Below are 21793 nucleotides of genomic sequence, written 5' to 3' on the forward strand. Positions count from 1 at the left end.
GGTTGTGAGTTCAATCCTTGAGGGGGCCATTTAGGGATCTGGGACAAAAAAAAAAAATTGGGGAGTGTGCCTGCTTTGAGCTGGGGGTTGGACTAGATGATCTCCTGAGGTCCCTTCCAACTCTGATAGTCTATGAGAATTACCCAACACATCCCAGGGTGATGAATTTCCTGGCAGACAGTTTCAGCAGGCATTTACACAAAGACCACCAGTGGGAACTCCGCCCATCTTCCAACAGTCTGGCAGGGTGTCCTGTCTTGGGATCCCTCAAGACCTCAGTTCCAGAGGGGATGCCTTCCTGGGCAAGTGGTCAGAACCACTGATGTACACTTTCCTTCCCATCCCTCTGCTTCCTTGCATACTCAAGAAGATCAAACTTGATGGAACAACAGAGATCCTGATAGCACCTTAGTGGCTGAGGCAAATTTCGTTCACTACCACACTATAGCTAGCCTCACACCATCCATCTACCTACAACCATTCCTGGGCCTGCTGTCCCAGAACATGGCTAGGATGAACCAGCCCAGCCCAGCATCCCTACATCTGGCAGCACGAGTTTTGGATGGACAGCCAACATAGTTCCTCAGTTACAGCTTGAGACCTTTTATGCAGATATGTTACGCCGCTACATGGAAACAATTCTCCCTTTAGTGCCAGCACCACCGGTTACCTGCTGGGACACCAGGAATCCCCCTCATGCTGGAGTATCTTCTATCACTCAAGACATCCAGCTTGATCTGAAGACATCCAGCCTGATCTTTCTGCTCACAGGAGAACACTGTTTGAATCTTTAGCCTCCCATTCCCTCCTGCACCTATATAAGTGGCCTTCTTAACAATGATTAACTCTGCTAGAAGGGTTGGAAATCTTGGAGCCCTTAAGGTAGATCTGCCTTGAACAGTTTTCCACAAGGAGAGGGGTTTGTTGCAACTACATCCTATGTTCACCTCTAAAGTGCCTTCTGAGTTCCATCTTAACCAGACTGTTCACCTTCCAATGTTGTCCCCTAAGCCTCACCAAAGCATGGAGAAGACAATACTCCATTCCCTGGATGTGTGCAGGGCTTTATCCTTCTACCTGCACAGAATAGCACCCCTAAATTCTTTGTTGTTATTACTGAAAGAATGAAGGAGAAAGCTGTTTCCTCTCAAAGGCTCTCTAGGTAGATTTTCTCCACCATTCTTTCCCATGATGTTATGAAAGCCCCTCAGGGGCCATTCTGCAAGAGTCCAAGTGGCATCAATAGGGGAATCCCCCTCTCGGAGATATGCAGAGCAGCTGCTTGGGCTTCCATACAGACTTTTACCAGGCATTATTCACTGGTCCAAGCTTCTGCTATGGATGCATCATTTGGCTTGGTGATCTTCCACTCTGTGGCACAGCATAGCCTCCTCCGCAACGAACACTGCTTGGGACCCACCCACAGTGAATACCCATAGGGACCCACACCTGAAGAAGAAATGAAGTTACTTAACTTATAATAACTGGATTTCTTCCAGATGCATAGGCCCTATGGATAATCATGGCCTGCCCTACTTTCCCTCTGCTTGTGTCATCTTCTGATTCGTGGTAGAGTTGGAGCTGGAGAGGCAATCAGTCTGCGTCACTCTTATGCCCTCAGCTGGGAGCACAAGGAGGTGCAGGGTGCAGGCGTGGACCAGGCTACTGAAGAAGTTGTGGTCCCAGGTGCAAAGAGCACATGTGCACACACAGTGAATACCCATAAGGACCACACATCTCAAAGAACTCCAGTTACTATAAGGTAAGTAAGCCTAGGCTTTCTGGTACTATAACGGGGATTTGAAAAATAAAAGACTTCATTGCCCAATTCCATTACTGTTCTCAACCCGAAAAAAGACTTTCCTTTCTAAAATGTCCATATTATTGCTGGGACTGGGTGATGTAACTATCCCATCTGACAAATTTCAACCTATAGAGACAATGTTTTGTTCCTCAACACACATTTTTAACTTTCATACTGTGTGTGCAATGGAATGAAGGCAAAGTTGGTAGTGAAAGAATGCAGTTTGCCACCTGAGGTATACCCTAGAACCCCATTTATCTGAACCGCCGTGATCCAGCTCTTTGTATTAACCGAACAACCGCCACACACCGGTCCAGGAGCTGGCGGTCTCTCCTGTGGCCACTAGATGGCGATGCAGCCTCACTCTTCCCCATTCTCTACATTACCCAAATTTTTGATTATCTCATCGGCCCTGTTCCCAATTAGATAAGATAAAGGGGTTCTGCTGTATTTGTTTTTCCATATGTACATTACTATTTCTCCAAGATGTTCTCTGAGGCAATGCATTTTCCGCATATTCTGTCTGTTTCTTATCTATTTAAATTATGAACTCTTCAGGGCAGCAACTGTGTCTCTCAGGGTCTGTACAATCTATATAGCACAAAAGCAGAGGCCCTAGTCTTGATTTAAGTAGTCACTACTGGAATATTGTAATAACAACATGGGATAGAAGGGGAAATAGATATACAACTGCTGCTGTTGTCATTCGTGGGAATTCTTCTATGCCCAGCATAAGAGCCCATCCTTACTCAAGCAAAACTCACGTTGGAGTGACCGTAGTAAGGTCTGGACCCTAAGCATTTATCACAGCTCTGTAACAAATCTTTTTTTTCCTCATCACTTTACATTTCAAGGTTCGCTACAAATAGTAGCTAATTAATCCCTCAAACCCCAGTGAAGTCAGTGAGTATTAATATTGCCATAATACAACTGGAGAAAATGAGATGGAAATGTTGTTTACTTGTTCACGGCCACAGAGTCAGCACCAGAGAATGGGTTAGATCTCGGTAGTCACTGGTTCTCAGTTCTGGGCCTTGCTTCTGGACTGCATTGCTGGTTGGTTTTGCGAAAGGGTTACCGTGCTTTTTCAATCAACACCCTATGGTCAGGTGTAAAGGATTGCACAGATTGCTCACCGGGGATTTTTGGTATAAGAAAGGCCACTCAACTCCCCCCCCCACCACCACCACCACATCCCATGGCGTGCTAGAGAAATGAACACCAAAATTGCAACTGTTTTACTTTCAAGCATTTTTTAAAATTCATTTTTGCTTCTCTTTCAGGTGTGAACAGAAAGGTGGTCTATTCCTTAGCGGACTCCGCAGATGGTTACTTCTCTGTGGATAGGTCATCAGGGATCATTATTTTGGAGCATCCACTTGATAGAGAGCTGCAGCCTTCCTATAACATCAGCGTAAAAGCATCAGACCAGAGCATTGTGTTGTCCCTGTCTTCATTTGCCATAGTTACCATTACAGTGCTGGATGTTAATGACAACCCTCCTGTGTTTGAGAGAAGAGACTACCTTGTTACAGTGCCTGAAGATACTTCACCTGGCACCAAAGTACTGGCTGTTTTCGCAACAAGCAAAGACATTGGTACCAATGCAGAGATTACCTACCTCATCAGGTCTGGAAATGAGAAAGGGAAATTCAGGATCAACTCAAAGACGGGTTTGTAATACAACACCCACAAAAAGCGTCTCTCTAATTAATAGTGCTTTGGGGAAACCTGTAGAACTCAATGAGTTCCAAAGACAGCTCTGTAGATCCTTTCATTGTGGAATTAGTTTTAGACAAGTTCCACATGAAAAGGAGTGGTGTGATTTAGGGCCAGATGCAGTCACAGTCACAGGTACTCAAGTGGATAGTACCTTACTCCATGAATCAGTGGCCTGGGATGTTATAGGCTCTCACTATGGATAGCAGAAACTAGTCCTTGGGGCCCAACTATGCAGCCCTTACTCACACTCATGAGCACTTACGCCCAGTGGAGCAACTCAAGTGCTCACCAGTGTGAGCAAAGGCTCTCTGATCCTTCCCTTAAGAACTAACTGGCTGTGCTACCCAAATGTGACTCGCTGCTGGTGCTCAGCAGATTGGGAGAAGATTGATCAATGGACAGAGCACTAAGGGCTTGTCTCTGGCCTTACGTTTATAACCCTGTAGAACTGCACTGATTTCAGTGAGGTTGCTTGTGATCTACAGGATTGTGAAAGTAGGCTTAAACCCTTTATGCTTTTATTATGTATAATGAGTTTTTAAAAAAACAGACTGCTTGGCTTCTTTAAAGAAATACCCAGAAACACGGGGTATTCCAAAAGGTTACTGCTGTTTCAGTTTCCTGATTGGGATCTATTCATTATCCCCGTTAAGTAACAGCAGTGAGCTGTCATCTCTTTCTGTACCTCTCTCAGTCAGGATTCCCTCATCCCACAATATTCAGGAAGAGCCATATGGACTTGCCACCTGAGGTTCTTACCTGATTGATCTGTAATGTGAAAGCTGAAAGTAACAGTTGTTTATGGGCAGCTATAAATGTAGCTCTTAGCCTAGAAATACCCAGCATAACACGTTATCTCACATACACTATACTGGGTAAAAAAATTCCCCTTCTCTCTATGGAAACTCTTCACTTACGTTAAGGGGCTTTTTAAAATAACTAATGGAAGTGTGCTTTAACTTCAGTTTATTTCAGCAAGGAGTAGGTGAATTTATACATAAGCACCATGGAAAGAGATACTTAAATATTGTTAAATTTGCATTTGACAATGAAGCCAAGGAGATAAATCAATAAAAGACAGAGGTGAAGTTTAATCGCACAAGAAGAAAATAGCATTTATTATTCATTAATGTGTGACAGCTTCATTATTGTCAGTTTAGATGCAGGAGCTGAGATTCCAGACAGCCATATACTGATGTAACATGCCTGATCAGGGCTTGAAAAATAATCCCCCTCAGTCATGCCATTTATCAATGGGAATTTCCTGCTAGCAAGTGCAGGCTTCTCCAGAGGTCCTCTTCAGTGCTCCTGCTCTCAGCAAGTCATGCCAAAGGGGCAGTAATGCTCGTCTGGCTGGGGTTGCTACTCAGCCCTTCCCCTTAGTGCCCAATGGTACTTCCCTCAATGCATTTTACTCAGTGCAAAAAAACTTCTGGCTAATGACTTGTATGTAAAGTGATTATCTTCTAAAGGTAGCATTGGTACATGAAGTTAATAAGATGAAACTGTATTCAAATCATTGGAGCAAGAGAAATTCTGCTCCTGCAGTGTTGTGAGATAGAGGTCAACATTGTTAAACCTGGTTGCCTGAAGTTAGGCTTCTAAGTCCATATTTAGGCCCTAAACAAAAATAACCTGATTTTCAAAGCTGATGATTACCCAACAGCTCCCACTTCAGGTGGAGTTGTGGGTACTTAATGCTATGGAAAAATCAGACCTCCTGTATTTAGGCTGCTGAAGATAGATATAGGTGTCGTTAGCCATGTAGGTTTGAAAATTTTGGCCAGAATGTTTATTGGGTTCAGAACATTGAGCTGTGAATCAAGATGTCTGGATTCCATTTCCCGTTCTGCCACTGACTCTCTGTGAGCCGGGGCAAGTCATTAAACTGTGCTTTCTCTGTTTACCCATCTATGGCACTGGTGTAATAAAAGCTACCTCTAGTGGTGCCATTAATCATTCTGAACCACTTGAAGTTCCTGTCCTGAGAAGTGATATATAAGCTCAAGTTATTATATCTTTCTTTAATTTATACAAGAGGAAATGTGGATGTCTAATTGTACGTTTTCCTTGGATTTGCTGGCATTATCGTTTCAGTGGCATCATGTGGTATTTTGCAATGGTGCTAAATAATGTATTCTATTCTATAATTTTTTGGCTATCACTAACGCTGATAATATTACTGCTCACAGAGTTTGCTTCTTTAGATCTGTTAACATTCCCTCTCTTCTTTCAAAGGATCCATTTCTGTAATTGAAGCTCTGGACTATGAAATATGTAAAGACTTTTACCTAAGAGTGGAAGCAAAAGATGGAGGTACGCCAGCCCTAAGTGCTGTTACTACAGTGAACATAAATGTAACGGATGTTAATGACAATGCACCAAAATTTAATCAAGAGGCCTACAGTGCAGTTATCAGTGAGGATGCTTCAGTTGGTGATTCCGTTATTATGGTGAGTATAATGTATATGATTTCAGACAGAAAGTCAATACAAGGTGTTGCGATAAATAACTGTTTGCATAAGCATATAATAAACAGTCATTCTGTGGCTGTGCAGATGATAAACTATAATAGCAACTGTACCTTTTGACCACCTCATCTGCCATCTGTGCAGTATTCTGTCTCTTCTAGAATTACTTTTAATGTTCCAAACCGCCAATCAACTTTCAAAGCAACTGCCATTTCCCCCCTCCGCCCCCCTCCAAAAAAAGAACCCGTGAGATAAAATGTTTTCTTTTTTCCTCTCAATTTTGCACTCCACCCTAGGCATAATTTTGCCCTGGACCCATGACAGGTGATGTCTGATGTCTCATGGCTCATCAGAGGTAGAAACACATAATGTTTCTCATTGGAGAGGCAACATTTATGGCTTTCCAGTGAAATAAAAAGTGTTTGAATCTAGCCCTGCTGGAATACAACATAGCATACCTCAAATCACAACACCTTCTACTGTATCTGAGACATCTGGCTTTAGTAGGGAAAGGTTGTGAAAACTAGAAGCATTAAAAGATTTTAAGGCTGAGAGTTTCAAAGGCTCCTAAGGGAGTTAGGCATCCAGCTGCCATTAAAAGTCACCTAACGCCTTTGAAAATCCCACTCTAGAGCGTCAATAAATTTTCTAAAATAACTTCTCTCTAAAATGTGGATAGCCATCTGTCTTGGAGGGTTTAGACATAACAAATCCTGCATATAGTTATCAGTGGTTCACAGTCATGCTGGAAGGGCATAACGAGTGGGGTCCCGCAGGGATTGGTTCTGGGTCTGGTTCTGTTCAATATCTTCATCAGTGATTTGGATAATGGCATACAGAGTATACTTATAAAGTTTGCAGATGATACCAAGCTGGGAGGGGTTGCAAGTGCTTTGGAGGATAGGATTAAAATTCAAAATGATCTGGACAAACTGGAGAAATGGTCTGAAGTAAACAGGATGAAATTCAATAAGGACAAATGCAAAGTACTCCATTTAGGAAGGAACAAACAGTTGCACACGTACAAAATGAGAAATGACTGCCTAGGAAGGAGTACTGTGGAAAGGGATCTGGGGGTCATAGTGGATCACAAGCACTGGAATAAATTGCCTAAGGAGGTTGTGGAATCTCCATCATTGGGGATTTTTAAGAGCAGGTTGGACAAACACCTGTCAGGGATGGTCTAGACAATACTTAGTCCTGCCTTGAGTGCAGGGGACTGGACTAGATGACCTCTCGAGGTCTCTTCCAGTTCTATGAGTCTATGATTTTCTATGATTCTGTGTTGGCAGGGAGTTAGACGAAATGATCCTTGCAGTCCGTTTTAACCCTATGATTCTATGTGGCCTAAACAAAATGTATGATTGTATGCAGCGATATGAAGAGCTCGTTGGTACTTGTTTCATATGACTTGTATAACACGCACACTGGCTTGCCCCTTGCAAATAATCTTCCCATTCCAAATTTGTGATGAGAGAACTTTTAGACAAACATGCACTGTCTAGTAAGTTATATCTACTAACCTGACGGAATGTAAAGTTATTCCTTTGGGGTTTTGATTTCTTATTGTACCATAGAAATATTTCTTAATCTGTATAGCTAATTTTATTCTTCTCTCAAAAAGTTGATAGCAGAAGACCAGGATAGTCCTACCAATGGCCAGATTCATTTTTCCATAGTGAATGGTGATCGGGACAATGAATTTTCAGTTGATCCTGTTTTGGGACTTATAAAGGTTAAAAAGAAATTGGACAGAGAAAGGGTAAGATAACATGTGCTGGACTTTCTTCTAAACTTACTAGAAATTGCATATGTATATTGACTTCAGCTGTGCTGCTGGCTTTCTGCATGACTGCAGGCTTGTCGTTTATATAGTCTGCAGTTGGCACTACAAAATATTCTATCCTCTATTTCTATTATTGCCCAATTCACTCCTTTCACCCCAGTCCTATCTACAAGCAAACTGAGCTTCAAATGCTCCCCTCTCTACTGGTATCAGATACGATTAAAGAAGACAAACCCGTGACAATGCAGAAAGCTGTAGTGTTAATGAGCTGCCACCCTGTTTCTATCATACACATACACAATGGTGATTGTAACACATTCTAGACAGTAACACCAGGCACAGAGCCAAGACCTCAACTTTGAATTGGCAACGTGTGTAAAATATTATTAGCAAGGTTATGTTGTGAAGTGGCCAAGCTATAGAGGTAGTGATAGGGTGCTATATTTGAGAGACCCCATTGCTTTGTTTACCCCAGTACAACATTCACCCAAGACAACTTATCACCGTTTCACCCACCTCTCAAATAACAGCATTTGACAAACAAAGATGGTTTGCCTAGTGTTAGTGTGAGCACAGGAGAAAGTTACATGACTTCAGTAATCTTACAACACATAGGGAAATCTCTGCAGGTAGCACTAGGGGTGCTAAGGACACAGACGTCATGCGGTCAGTGTATGTGTTTGTTCTTTGCTGTGCTGTGGTCTATAGGCTAGATAGGTGCTATATATTTTTTAGTGTATAGCCTTAATTTTTTAATTTGCATTAATTTAAATTTTGTGTTAGTATAGCTGCAAAGTACACACGCACACAGGTGCTTTATATAAACATGCATGTAGGACTAAATTCACCACAGGTATAAACAGGGGCAGTTACATGATGTGAGCAGAGTTGCACCTGCTTACATCAGTAGTGAAATTGGCCCATTGTCTCTGATGTTCTTCGGAGACAATACAGCAAGCCCAATTCTGAAATACATAGAATATAGGATATACTCTAGGACATCAATGTCGGGCTTCCTCATTCTTGTAGAAAAAAAAAATGTATAAGCTAAACTTTCGGAAGGAGAAACAGTACTCATTTCAAAGGGATAAACATACAGACAGGTTAAGTTCTTAAATCCAAGGTGAGTGATAGAGGGCACAGAAAGACAAAACCAAACAAAAAAAATTGTCGGAAGAAGTCCCAAGACAACAGCCAACTCTGAACCAGCCAAAGCCTGTCATAGGAGAGAGGGAAGTAAGAAAAGCCATTCCCCAGGTGCTGTTGTGATGTTTTAAACCTAATGCCACAGGCACCCTGTGGTTTGTGCTATCGTCAAAGGTAAAGACATGTCCCAAAAGCATAAAGACAACTGCTCCCCTAATGACATGTATTGTGTGGCTGTTTCTAATAAGTACCGAGAAAAATCTGTCTTTTTAGTGGCAGGTAGATGATATCCAGCTGCAAACTACCTATCCAAGCCAGGGGGTACAGAGGCACAGGTGTTACTAGCCATTGAAAATGTTTTTCAAATCATTTAGGCTACCTCTCTATGAACTTTACCTTAGTACTTTGCAAATGCCATGTTAGAAATGTTTCATGTTAGATAGATAATGAGACATGCTCTCAGAAATCATGTACAAAAGAGTCTTGGAACCCATTCCTAAAATCCCGGTTTGACTGGAATCTGACCAAAATGTTGCAATAGACACCCAACTCAAAGTATTCTCTGTGTTTGCTTGTAAGTTAAAGTTGTAATGGCTGATTTTGCATATTATACGCAAGGCACCATGCAGTTTGTTTTTGAAGTGTACCATTATCTATAGTATGCATCGTCTGGTGCAGTTATTTTAATATGGTGGCGCCATTCAGATTATTGATAGCCTTATAAAACAGAGTTTGGGACACAGTGAAGCACTAAACAGGGAAATGTTATACAAAGGGCAGGACAAGTAATGAGGTGAGACAGCTTTCCACACAATGTGGTACGTGGCACACAGGATGGAAGGAATGATTGCTGAAATTTAGGACCCCTTTCGCATTGATTTAATGTTTTCACCTTTTCGCAGGTGTCTGGATATTCACTAGTTATTCAGGCAAGAGACAGTGGCATCCCTCCTATGTCATCATCTGTAACGGTCAACATAGACATTTCTGATGTGAACGATAATAGCCCTGTATTTACACCAGCCAACTATACAGCTGTAATTCAAGTAAGTGTATTCTGCACATCAAAAACTGATCTGACCTTTAAACATGAAAGCATTTGGTTACCATTAAGTTACTTTTGATCAGCCCAAGGTATATCAAATTGTCTCATTGCAAGCAAAGGATAGGCATGTTTTACTGAACTCTTTGACAGGACTCTGTTTACGAGATTCCTCAGAATCTGCCACAGATTTTACCACTTATCCCAGCTACTCAAGAAGCTTTCCCCTTGTCTAAGAAATGTTTTTTATTCTTCTTCCGCAATTGTAGCCATTCCAGTTGCCATGTCGGGCTCTCTTGTCTTTCCTGCCTGTCCCACAGCTAGATAAAGAATTAGCTCAAATTGTAAACAGAGGGTTCAAGCCCTCCTTGATCAGAGGAGAGAAGAAAATGAAAGAAGTTCTGGAATTTCCATTTCCCATCCTCTCCTGAAGAGTTTCTGCACTCTTGACTAGTATATTCCATGTCTGGTACTGTGAAGATGGATCTATCTATCTTAGAGTTTTATACTGCCCCCCAATCACTGTGGTATCTCAGTGCCTTCCCCATAAGATCAAGAGCAATTGCAAAGTCCCTAGGGACTTCATGGAGTCTCTAGCACTTCTCCCTTTACAGGGTCAGAGCTCTCTTTGGGGTAGGTTTTTGGGGGTGGAGTTGGGAGAGAATCTAAATCTCTGGCAACCCCATGTTATCTGTTTCAGTGTATCCTGTGGGAAAACCATGAACATTGCATCACAATGGGATGCAGGCATGAAAAATTTTATGAAACAGCTTTGTGATATGATTACCTTCATAGTACTGGGGACAGTTAAATGTTCTGACTGGCAAAGCACTGCATCACCCTGGTAAATGCATGTTGGTCCCGCCAAATATACCAATGGCTGCCCAACCCTAAGCTAGGTGATGAGCCGACAAGAGGTTAAAGTTTTCTTCACTTTATTCAGTGTACTAATAATAATGGTCATGTGTAATAGATACAGTGTGGTTTAAAAAAAAAAAAAAAAAGGCCCAAAATCTGGACTCCTCACTAGAGATGCTGTGTCAAATTCTGCTCTCAGTCACCTCTGTGCTTCCCGCCAAGTGAATCGTGTTCCATGTGTGTAATTGGAGCACAATGGTGTGGAGTGTAAAAACTATGGGGAACTGCTGTGGAAAAACCATTTTCCTGTGTATTCTGAATGTTATTTTAACAATATGGTGAGATACGTCATTGTAATTTCTCTTTATACACTGTGTATATGCATAAAGGAGAATAAGCCAGTGGGCACAAGCATTTTGCAGCTGGTAGTGACAGACAACGATTCTTTTCACAATGGCCCCCCGTTTACCTTTACCATTCTGACTGGCAATGAAGAGGAGGAATTTATGTTGGACCCACATGGAGTTTTGAGATCTGCCGTTATCTTCAAGCACATGGTAGCAACTGAATATATGCTCTGTGTGCAGGTATGGCCTTATTATTGCACATCAGCACAAACCAAGAAAATTCTCTTAGTGTCATGTCATTTTTGTCACTATTTTTATGTTTTATGTTTTTATGTTGCCTGTTTGTTTTGTTTTTAATTGATTTTATTCAGTTAGTCAATATAGTGCATTGCAACGTACAGTGCACAAAACAGTACATTTCCTTCACTGCTCACAAACCCAATTTCATATAAATATAAATAGGTAACCAGCCACCTTACCAATTTTATTTGTATGGAATGGGATTTGTGAGTAGCAAGCGTATGATTTAAGATTTTCATTTATTTTTTTATAAAGCTCAGGAAGGAAAGTAGGGGAATAGAATATCCAGGAAAAAAATACCTTCTGCACATATAAACACACAACAAAATCTTGTTATAGGGAAGGAAATCACACTGGTTCCTAAGTCCATAAATGTAGTAATACATTTTCCGAAACAGACCAAGAACTCATGAAAATTTTCCAGGTTTGTTTAGTTTAGAAAGGAGATGAAAAAAGAGCTGCTAATAGAAGTCACTACCGAGGAGCTTCATAACCAGAGTAATTTTTGTGCCGTCGAACTCAAAAGTACATTGTCTGCTTCTCTTCATGATTTACAGGGGGAAGACAGTTGGGTGTCATTCTGCAGCAAGCCTAAAACTCATAAGCACTGAAACCAATTTTATTCTCAAGCCTTATAGGAATAAAAAAACCCTTTCCCTAGCCTTTATTATAAAACTGCCAATTTTTAGGCCAAACTAATTTTCCTAAGCAAAGTTCTGGTGAGGCTATAAATAGCATATGTAATGGAAATGTGGTTGCAATTTTAGCTATGTACCTGTGACTGTGATATAAATGGAGTAAAAGATAGACATCATAGTCTAAAATGTATCAAAATATATAGAAAAATATTGTGGTTGACTTTTGGAGGCTTAATGGACCCTTCGCATTCCTTTCTTATTTAAGGGCTTCTACAATTAAAACATTTTTAATGTTATTTGGAGTGTTTGGACCCCCCCAGCATACCTGACAGTTCAGGGCAGCTGAAGGAAGAGCCTCTCTCTCTCCACTCTACCACCAGTCCTCCTTTGTAGTTTTTATTAAAATTAAATTTGGAGGAGGGACAGGTCAACAAAATGACCTTTTTGGCTTTCCAGCCCTTTTCAGGGTGAGGAGGAGTGATTTTCAGAGGTGCTCAGCACACACTGCTCCTAATTCTTATTAGCATTCTATATTTTTTTCTTTTTCCTTGTTGATTTTTATAACCACATTCAATTCTCCAATAAAGATCTTCGGATCAAGTGGCAGGTCTATGTTCTTTTGTTCTATTCTCCTTCAGAGTGAGTAGTAAATCTTAATAGTGAGCTGAATGGAGCATTTTTATTACTGCACAAAAAGGACATTGATCCAAGTTTGCATAGCCTTCTGTCAGGAAGGCCTTGAGTTTTTTGTCAGACCTGCTCTATTGCTCTCTCTAAAAAGTGAAAATGATGCTATCATATGTGCTCTGGGTCACAGAGTCAGCTGTCCAACCTCAGTTCTAGTCTCATATTTTATTGTTAGTAATAGAACATGCATCTTATTTCATCTTTGGAGGGTGATAAATTTTCTTTATTTCAAGCATGTTTCTTGAGTGATTTAGGTAAAGCAATACAGAAAGCAGTATTAAAAACGCCAACCCTAACTTTCTAAGATCCTCATAAGCTAAGCAGGGTCAAGGTGGATCAGAAACTTCTGAAGCATGCCCAGCTGCTACAGAAAGCAGTCTTGATGATTAAGTAGGTTGCAGTCTCTTCTTTGAGTCAGTACTGAACCAAAGCTCCATCAGATGCGCAGGAGGGGCCCTCATTCAAATGGGAATTTGAGACTAAAATAAAAAACCTGAGCATTTGTGGTAATTGAAGAGCCCATGTAATACCGGAGTACAAGTTCTGTCTGTGGTATTCTGGTCGCATTTCAGTCTGCCTATATGTTTCCCCCTGCAGTTCATTTAGATACAGTTTTCTTCATTTCCCTAAGGTGTTTTTGTATTCCACTTCAGAGGTGGCAGCATTGCAATGTGGGGCCAAGTTCCTTTATGAATATAGTTAGTAAAGTGTTTTGAAAAGAGTGTCAGGATGACAGACTTTATAAATATAGTAGTAGGGAGGAGGAGGAAGAGTGAGGATTTGTTACTATTTACTGTGATTTATGTGTGTGCTTGTTCTTTCCAAATTAAATTAGGCTAAAGATTCTGGGAAGCCCCAACAGGTATCCCACAGTTACATCCAAGTGCGGGTTATTGAAGAAAGCATTCACAAACCAACAGCCATTCCACTGGAGATTTTTATAGTCACTATGGAAGATGACTTTCCAGGGGGTGTCATTGGAAAGATTCATGCCACAGATCAAGATATGTATGACGTTCTCACTTATACCCTGAAGTCAGAGCAGAAAAGTCTGTTCAAGGTTAACAGCCATGATGGCAAGATCATTGCCCTGGGAGGGCTAGATAACGGCAAGTACACGCTGAACGTGTCAGTTAGCGATGGTCGGTTCCAAGTGCCCATCGATGTTATAGTCCACATGGAACAGCTGATACAAGAAATGCTGCAGAACACGGTCACCATCCGATTTGAGAACGTTTCCCCTGAAGATTTTGTGGGGCTCCACATGCATGGGTTCAGGCGCACCTTGCGAAATGCTGTGCTCTCGCAGAAACAAGATAGCCTGCACATTATCAGCATTCAGCCTGTGGCAGGCACCAATCAGCTTGACATGCTGTTTGCAGTTCAGATGCACAACAGTGGATTCTATAAGCCTGCTTATTTGATTCAGAAGCTTACCAATGCAAGGAGACACTTAGAAAATGTGATTCACATCTCAGCTATCTTGGAGAAGAATTGTTCTGGACTGGATTGTCAGGAGCAGCACTGCGAACAAAGCCTGTCTATTGATTCCCATTCCCTGATGACCTATAGCACAGCGCGAATTAGTTTTGTGTGTCCCCGTTTCTACAGAAATGTACGCTGCACATGTAATGGTGAGTGTGACTCCCTCTTCACCTTCAATCTTTCCACATTATGGGTTAGGATAGTTTTTATTTCTCTGATGCAGATTGGAAGGGGCAGTTCAATTCATTTAAAGAGCATGTGGCAAATGTATGGTGGAAATTGATTTCTGAGGGTGGTTAAGAATTGTTCATGTTTACTGATGTAAATGGAAGATGGTGAACTTTCACCTTCTGTGACCAAAGGCCACTTTGCTGGAGGCATGGTAATCAGAGCCATCAACAAACCTTCTGCTGTGGTTTGCCACCCAATCTGTAACAGTACTGAATAGTACATAAAGTGTGGTCATGTCAGAAACTGGCCAGTCAGTATTTAGCGACTGCACCCAGCGTTTTGAAAGTGAGAATGACCTTTAACCAGAGGTGAAAGTAAGCCGGTACGCCCCGGTATGGCATACCGGCCAGAGCTGGTGCACCGTACTGGGACAGCCCGGCTTCCCCAGGTGGCAATTTAAAGCGCCTGGGGCTCCCAGCAGTGGCACTGGTTCATGAAATTGTTCCGCAGTTTTGAAGGGATTTCATATGGGAACGGCCAACATATTCACTAGGTTGCCCATCTTCCTTCTGCTTCTGTGTACTAGGTAAAAAACCTCAAGCAGTTATAATAATAGACCTGTTCCTTCTGTTTGCGCGGTTTTCTGTTCCTCATTCCACTTTGCTCAAGAGAGAAATAAGAAGCTGCTGTAAAATCAATACATGTAAACCTCCCTTCTCGTAAACATACACAGAGAGACAGGACTTCGTTTTCTGCTGGTGTCAATGGACAAAACTCCTGTGAAGTCAATGAGGCTGTGACAGTTTAGCAAAGAATTCGGCCCATAAAGACTGTGCACCACATTTTGCTCTCAGAACTGTATGGCAGATCTTCAGTGTGACAACCTAGCCTCCTTAAGGGTTTGCTCTTGCTCCTGTTGAAGTCAATAAATGTCTTACCATGGACTTCAGAGGGGATTGGGTCAGGCCCCAATGCATGGAACTTCAGCTGGAGTCACTTGAGTCCTGCAGAGGGGAGATAATAGGGCCCTGATAGTTCAGCGAACGTGAGAAGATTAGAATATTGGAGTCGAGATCTTTTATGCACATTTAAGGGCTAATTGTTAAATGATAGTGTTAAGTGTTTCAAACAGCTTTAGATGTATGTTACAGTCCCTGCTATTAGCAGCTATACAAAAGCTGTGCAATAGAGACTTTCATAGAATAGACAGTGCTATCGTATCATCTAGCCAAGCCCCTAGGCCAGGGCAGGACTATTACGTCCAGTATATTCTGTACTGTCTTGAAACTGTATCTTTGTCCAGTCTAGTTTTAAATGTACCAATCAATGGGGAATCCATACCTATCTTGGGAGACTGATAGATCTCACTGACAGCAATTTTCTCCTGATATTCAGTTACATGTTCCCATTCTTATTTTCATTCCATTGTTGCTAATTATACCCTTTGTTTACCACCCAAAGCAGTTAACCTTGGTCAGTGGCATTTGCTCCCTTCAGATACTTGTAGAAAATTAACCTGCCTCACTCTCTTTAGTTTTTGTTAAAGCAAATCATAGATAGTTCTTTTAATCAGTCTTTCCTCAGAAGTGTGTATGTGTGTATTCTGTATGATAAACCATAATGAATGTGTATCTGCATATTTATGTGCATATAAATATAGCAAGTGGAAAAATAGTACACAAAATACTAGGATAGATTTCCTCATGGTTCCTTTAACATGATAGCTTTGGCAAGACACATTCAGCAGAATCAATGTTCTACTGTATTTGTTTCTAGAGTAGTTTAATGATCTAGCCAAATAAATATTGATAGATTGAAGAATGACAAACCTATTAAAATATTGCATATGTTTTCACTGATCAGATTCAGTTATAACCCAGGAAGCCTGAGTTTGAGCTAATTCACACATTCTTGAAATATGTATCAGACTTGGAACGTAGTTCCCACTGCCAGATGTCACAAATATGCACAAATTATGCATGCCAGCTGTGCATAACCTAGATTACCTTTATGAGCAAACGGAGTTATCTAACACCAGAATGCTGAGAGACTATTAAAGCAGGTAACTTGTGAACCTCTAAAGATTCAGCAGCTCACTTCAGGTAGGATAACGCCCCAAAGTTCAGACGCCTCAGCCTGAACCTTTAGAGTCAATAACTAAAAAATCTTGCAATAACAGGCTAACTCCTGAGATTTCTGGCATTTTTGCATCCAGTCATGTGAAAAGTACTGGAATAAACAGCCATTCCCATGGTATTTTGGTGTTTCAGAGGCAAAAATGATACTTCATGTTACATTATCCTTTAAAAAAAAAAAAACTAAGTAAAGATTTGGTCTGGGTTTAGTTTTAGGACAAAGATTCACGGGGGGGAAAGTTGGTTAGTTTTGTTGGAACTGATTTGTCCATAGAGTCTTGCTCACAGTCCCATTTCTAGCCCCTGTTAAGGAACTTCTATGAGGAGCATAATTTGCACTACACTAGACAGTTTTTGAAAACATGGGTTACAAAAATGTGTGTGTTAGGGAAGAGGATCGAATATGGTTCCAATGTAATCATTCAGGAGCCTTGGGAACACTGTCCCCAAAAGTGTTGTGTGGAAGTGAAAACTCACACATCTATATTAGAGTGCATATGGCTTCTTCTACAGTGTGACAGGAATAGATTATTCTGTCTTGTACCAAAATCTAAATTCATGGGAGGAAAGAAGGAATCTAAGCTTTGGGTCTTTTGGAGCTATACCCGGTACATTCTGCAGGAAGGCAGAAATAACTGAATATAATGCACTGTGATCTTCTGCCACTAATAAATAAAAAAAAGGGCCCAATTTTTAGAGGAGCTGTGCCCCCTCAGGTCCCATTGTAGGAGTTGAGAGTGTACCGCACCCGCTAACAGGTCCTCGATACCTCTCATGACTGGGTCCGATGCGTCCAGTCCTGACCATTGAACTCAAGTCCCAATACCAATGTGCCAGACTCCCACTCTCTGCTCATTCAAATTCCTCCAAAAGACCAACTGACTCCCATAAAGCCTACACACAGATCCTGCCCTTTGTAAGCCATCATGGTAGTACAGCTAAGAAGGCTGAGTGAGAGAGGGGGATAGTATCTTCCCATCCAGTCTGCGCTTAGGCATTAAAGAAAAGTGGTCTGATTTTTCCAAGGTGCCAAACACATTGTGTGGTATAGGGGGGTCATTTTAATTGTTGGGCGCCATGTAATTTTATTTTAAATGTTACTAAAAATACTTAGTTTAGAGAAAGGGTAGGCCATCTCTTACTAATTGTTTCTTTTATTGCCATATTATGGGTGTGACTCCCCCTACTTAGTCACAGAGGTTCTTTTATGTATCTTAGGAGATACCATGATTAAGACCAAGCAAAATAATCACAGTTATTAATTGTGGTCATTTTACTAGTGAAAAAAGAAAGAGAAAGTATTAAATTAAATAACACAAATGAGAGAACAGATATAATAATACTGATACTTCCATTACAATCTCTCCTATATTATATTGTTCTATGGAGGTCTTGTAGCAGAGATTTCACCTTTGAGAATGGATTCCCTGGGCGATGGTGGGGTGCTTTTTGTTTTTTGGTAAGTTAAGACAAAGTATACTATTATCCCAAATTCTTGTAAATTCAGTTTTAGTATCTTATTAGATACTTAAAACTGTGGATAAACAGGCAAAATAATGTGTTTAAGGGCAAGTGAAGCATGTCTGGTTGTTGTTAATAACTAAGCAGTTTGTAGTTGGGCAAAGTAAGCAATCTTAACTAAATCCTCTGAAATCAAAGGAAATATTTAAATTAGTTAATTAAAAGAAGCTATCTTAAAACAGGGCAATTACAAATATTAAGAATCCTAAGTGTAATTAAATCCCACTATTTCTCTGATTACCAATGTTTATCCCGTCTCCTCTCCAGCAATACATGGCCTAACCAGCTGGTGATTATCAGGAGAAACTGTTAATATTTTATGTTACAATAGCATTTCAGTATCCCAATAAAATCATTATATGAATTGAAATCTAATCCATTGTCAGTGTTTTAGTTAACTTCTCTCACCTGTGCATGTTGAAGTTTGGGGAGGTCTTCCTTGGGTTGGTTTCTTCTTGAGTCTTTTCTGTTTTTCTCAATTGTCTGTGGCAGCTAGCTTGTAGAGATACACAACATAAGTTGTGGAGTGTTTGCTGTCTAAGCAGAATAGCTGGGAGTGTGTGTATGAGAGGTGCTCACTTTGACTCTTTTATATGCATCGCCTTCCGATTTTTAGGAAATTTACAGGAAAAGACACAGGCTTGTTGAAGATTCAAAGTTGGTTGCTGTCACCTTTTCATTGGCTTGATGCCTTCAGGTTTGGCTTAGGTGACACCTTCAGCTCCTGAATATACAATCTGTTTAATAAATATGCAACGTTTCTTTCATCGCCTTTGTTCTTCTTGTGGACGAAAGCATCAGATAACTGTCAAAGCTAGTTTTAACTGTTTCTTTTTATTTGATCCATCTTCTGAGATATTCTTTCAACTTTACTAGAAAATGAAATTCTGTTTTGAAACAGTCCAAACACTCGTGTTCTTTATATAAAAGATTTCAGTGCTCCAAACAGTCTTTTAAAATTAAATAACCTTTAGAAAGTTTTTTTTTACAACTTAAATAATATAAAAATGTGTTGATTCTTGTCATAGTTTTAGAAGAGATGATTCTTGTCTTCTGGAGTTGGATGAGGGTTTGCTTGCACACTGCCAGTAATTAATTAGCATCCTATTAATATGAATATTCTATACTTAAATGGCTTCTTATATTAGTACACAGTTATAGCATCAAATGACCTTGCTATATTTGTATATTAAACATCTTACTATTCCTACATTTAGATATCTTTGCAAACATACATCTCCAAAGGTGTTTGCCATTTCAACATTTAAGAAATAAACAAAAATTTAAAACATCTCCAACAACATGTTTTTCTCTGAAGGTTTTAAGAACACAAATAAGTTTTCTTGCAAGAGGGTGGAGGTTGGTAGAACCCACGGTACCTAGATGTATCACTCTGGTAACACACCCTACATTCCAGTCATATTCAGGTTTCTTCCTAAAACATGAATGTTTTACATGGTTTGTCATCTTGATGTTTGCTTGTCCTTGGGAAATAGGAGTAGAAATCTTCCTGAATTTCTTTGATTAGCTTTAACATTTTGTAACATAACTAGGTAAACATGTGTATTGTTATATTTCCAAGCATCCTGGCTATAACATATTTGTAGTTATATCTTAATATTCAGTAAACATGTAAACAAGTTTAAGAACATAAGAACGGCCACACTGGGTCAGACCAAAGGTCCGTCTAGCCTAGTATCCTGTCTTCCAACAATGACCAATGCCAGGTGCCCCAGAGGGAATGAACGGAACAGGTGATCATCAAGTGATCCACCCCGTCGCCCATTCCCAGCCTCTGGCAAGCAGAGGTTAGGGACACCATCCCTGTCCATCCTGGCTAATAGCAGAGGTGCAAGTAAGCCGGTACGCCCCGGTACGGCGTACCGGCAAGAGTCGGTGTGCCGTACCGGGGCGGACCGGCTTCCCCAGGCAACAATTTAAAGGGCCTGGGGCTCCCAGCAGCGGCTGGAGCCCCGGGCCCTTTAAATTTCCACCAGAGCCCCGCTGCCGGAGCCCTGGGGTAGCGGCAGTGGGGCTCCAGCAGCTATTTAAAGGGCCCACGCTCGGAAGGGGCCCTGGCTGCTCTTCTCCGCCCCCTGTTCTCTCCTATGGGGGCAGAAGCTTGGTGCTGCCTTCTCCCGGGGCTCTGTCCTGCTGCTGCAGGGCAGGTTCCGCTGGCAGCCCAGCTCCCTCTTCCCCCAGTGTGCTGCATTCCCCCTCCCCCTCTCACTCTCTCTCCCTGCTGCCGATCAGCTGTTTGCTGGCATGAGGAAGCAGAGAAGAGGCGGGGGCAGGGCCTTGGGGATGGGGGTGGAATCAGGGAGCTGCGAGCGACCCCAGCCCACACCCCCAGCCCTCTGCCCTGACTCCTGCACCCCCCTCACACCCCTCACGACCCCAGCCCACACCCCCAGCCCTCTGCCCTGACTTCTGCACCCTCCCACACCCCATGCCCTGACTCCTGCACCCTTCCACATCTCCACCCCTACCCTGAGCACCAAACGGGAGCTCCAGCACCCTCCCCCACCCCACATACCCACCTGCACCCCTCGCACCGAATGGGAGCTGCCCCAGGTAAGCGCGCCACACCCCAACCTCCTGCCCCAACCCTGAGTCCCCTTCCTCATTCTAGGACAGACCCTGCAACCCCCAGCCTGCTCCTGCACCCTAACTCCCTCCCAGACCCTGCATCCCCAGCCCTGTTCTCAGTGCACCCCCACCCTCAGCTTGGTGCAGAGAGAGACAAAGAGAATGGGCTAGAACCAGGGAGAAGTTAGGTACCCACTCTATGTGGGCAGGGGTATGTGTGGGGGATCCTATTTACCCCCTCCCCAGCCCTGCTGCCCTTGCAGTTTACCCCCAGCCCCTCCCTTGCTCCAAGGACCAACCCTAGCTCCCGCCCCACTGTGTTTTTGCCCCCAGCCCCTGCCTTGCTCCAGTCAGCAGGGACTAATTCTCCCCCATGCCTCACTGTGCTCATCTTGCCCCGGTCCCTGCCTCGCTCCAGCTGGGGACCAATCCTTCCCACCAAACCACCACCATGCCCAGGTGGTTCTTGCCCCTGTTCTCTTCTTTCCCCAGGGGGGCCCTCAGATATGTTTGGCGCCAGGCCCCCAAAAAGTTAATCCGGCCCAGGCCCTTTAAATTGTCCCTGGAGCCTTGTTGCCAGAGCCCTGGGGTAGCAGCAGCGGGGCTCCAGTGGCAAGTTAAAGGGCTGGGGCGGTAGCGGTGGCCCCAGGCCCTTTAAATAGCCCCCTTTAAATCACCCCCGAACCCTAGGGCTCTCAGTTGCCTCTGCAGCTGGGAGCTCAGGGGGTGATTTAAAGGGCCCGGGGCTCCCAGCTGCTGCTCCCACAGCCCTAGCCCCAGGCCCTTTAAATCCTGATTTAAAGAGCCTGGGGATTTAAAGGCCCCGCCTCTTCTGGTTGAGGCCCCGCCCCCTCATCAGGATTCCGGAGTACCGGTAAGTCCTTTAAGTTGCTTTCACCCCTGGCTAATAGCCATTGATGGACTTATCCTCCATGAACGTTTGTAATGACCTAATAAAAAATAAGTTGTTATGAGATAAGTAATATCATTTTTGCATTAATACTGAGGTCTCTCCCCTAAAACATGTACGCTGCCGTTGAAGCCAGTGCATCACCCAAGTTGACTGTAAAGTTGACTGTAGTCCATTGATC

General features: G+C 42.3%; 1 protein-coding gene across 6 annotated transcripts in view; it reads left to right on the forward strand.

Moving 5' to 3' along the window:
* The window catches only part of FAT3 (FAT atypical cadherin 3), a 558201-nt gene that overhangs the window by 483851 nt on the left and 52557 nt on the right, over nt 1-21793 (forward strand). For all 6 annotated transcript variants that reach the window (XM_074956538.1, XM_074956570.1, XM_074956563.1 and 3 more), the window contains 6 exons: nt 3088-3477; nt 5765-5979; nt 7622-7759; nt 9832-9975; nt 11219-11416; nt 13637-14435. In XM_074956538.1, coding sequence (XP_074812639.1) covers nt 3088-3477; nt 5765-5979; nt 7622-7759; nt 9832-9975; nt 11219-11416; nt 13637-14435 — 1884 coding nt within the window. The remainder of the gene's footprint in view (nt 1-3087; nt 3478-5764; nt 5980-7621; nt 7760-9831; nt 9976-11218; nt 11417-13636; nt 14436-21793) is intronic.

The sequence above is a fragment of the Natator depressus genome, chromosome 1 (assembly GCF_965152275.1).
Source record: "Natator depressus isolate rNatDep1 chromosome 1, rNatDep2.hap1, whole genome shotgun sequence".
Classification (NCBI taxonomy): Eukaryota; Metazoa; Chordata; order Testudines; family Cheloniidae; genus Natator; species Natator depressus.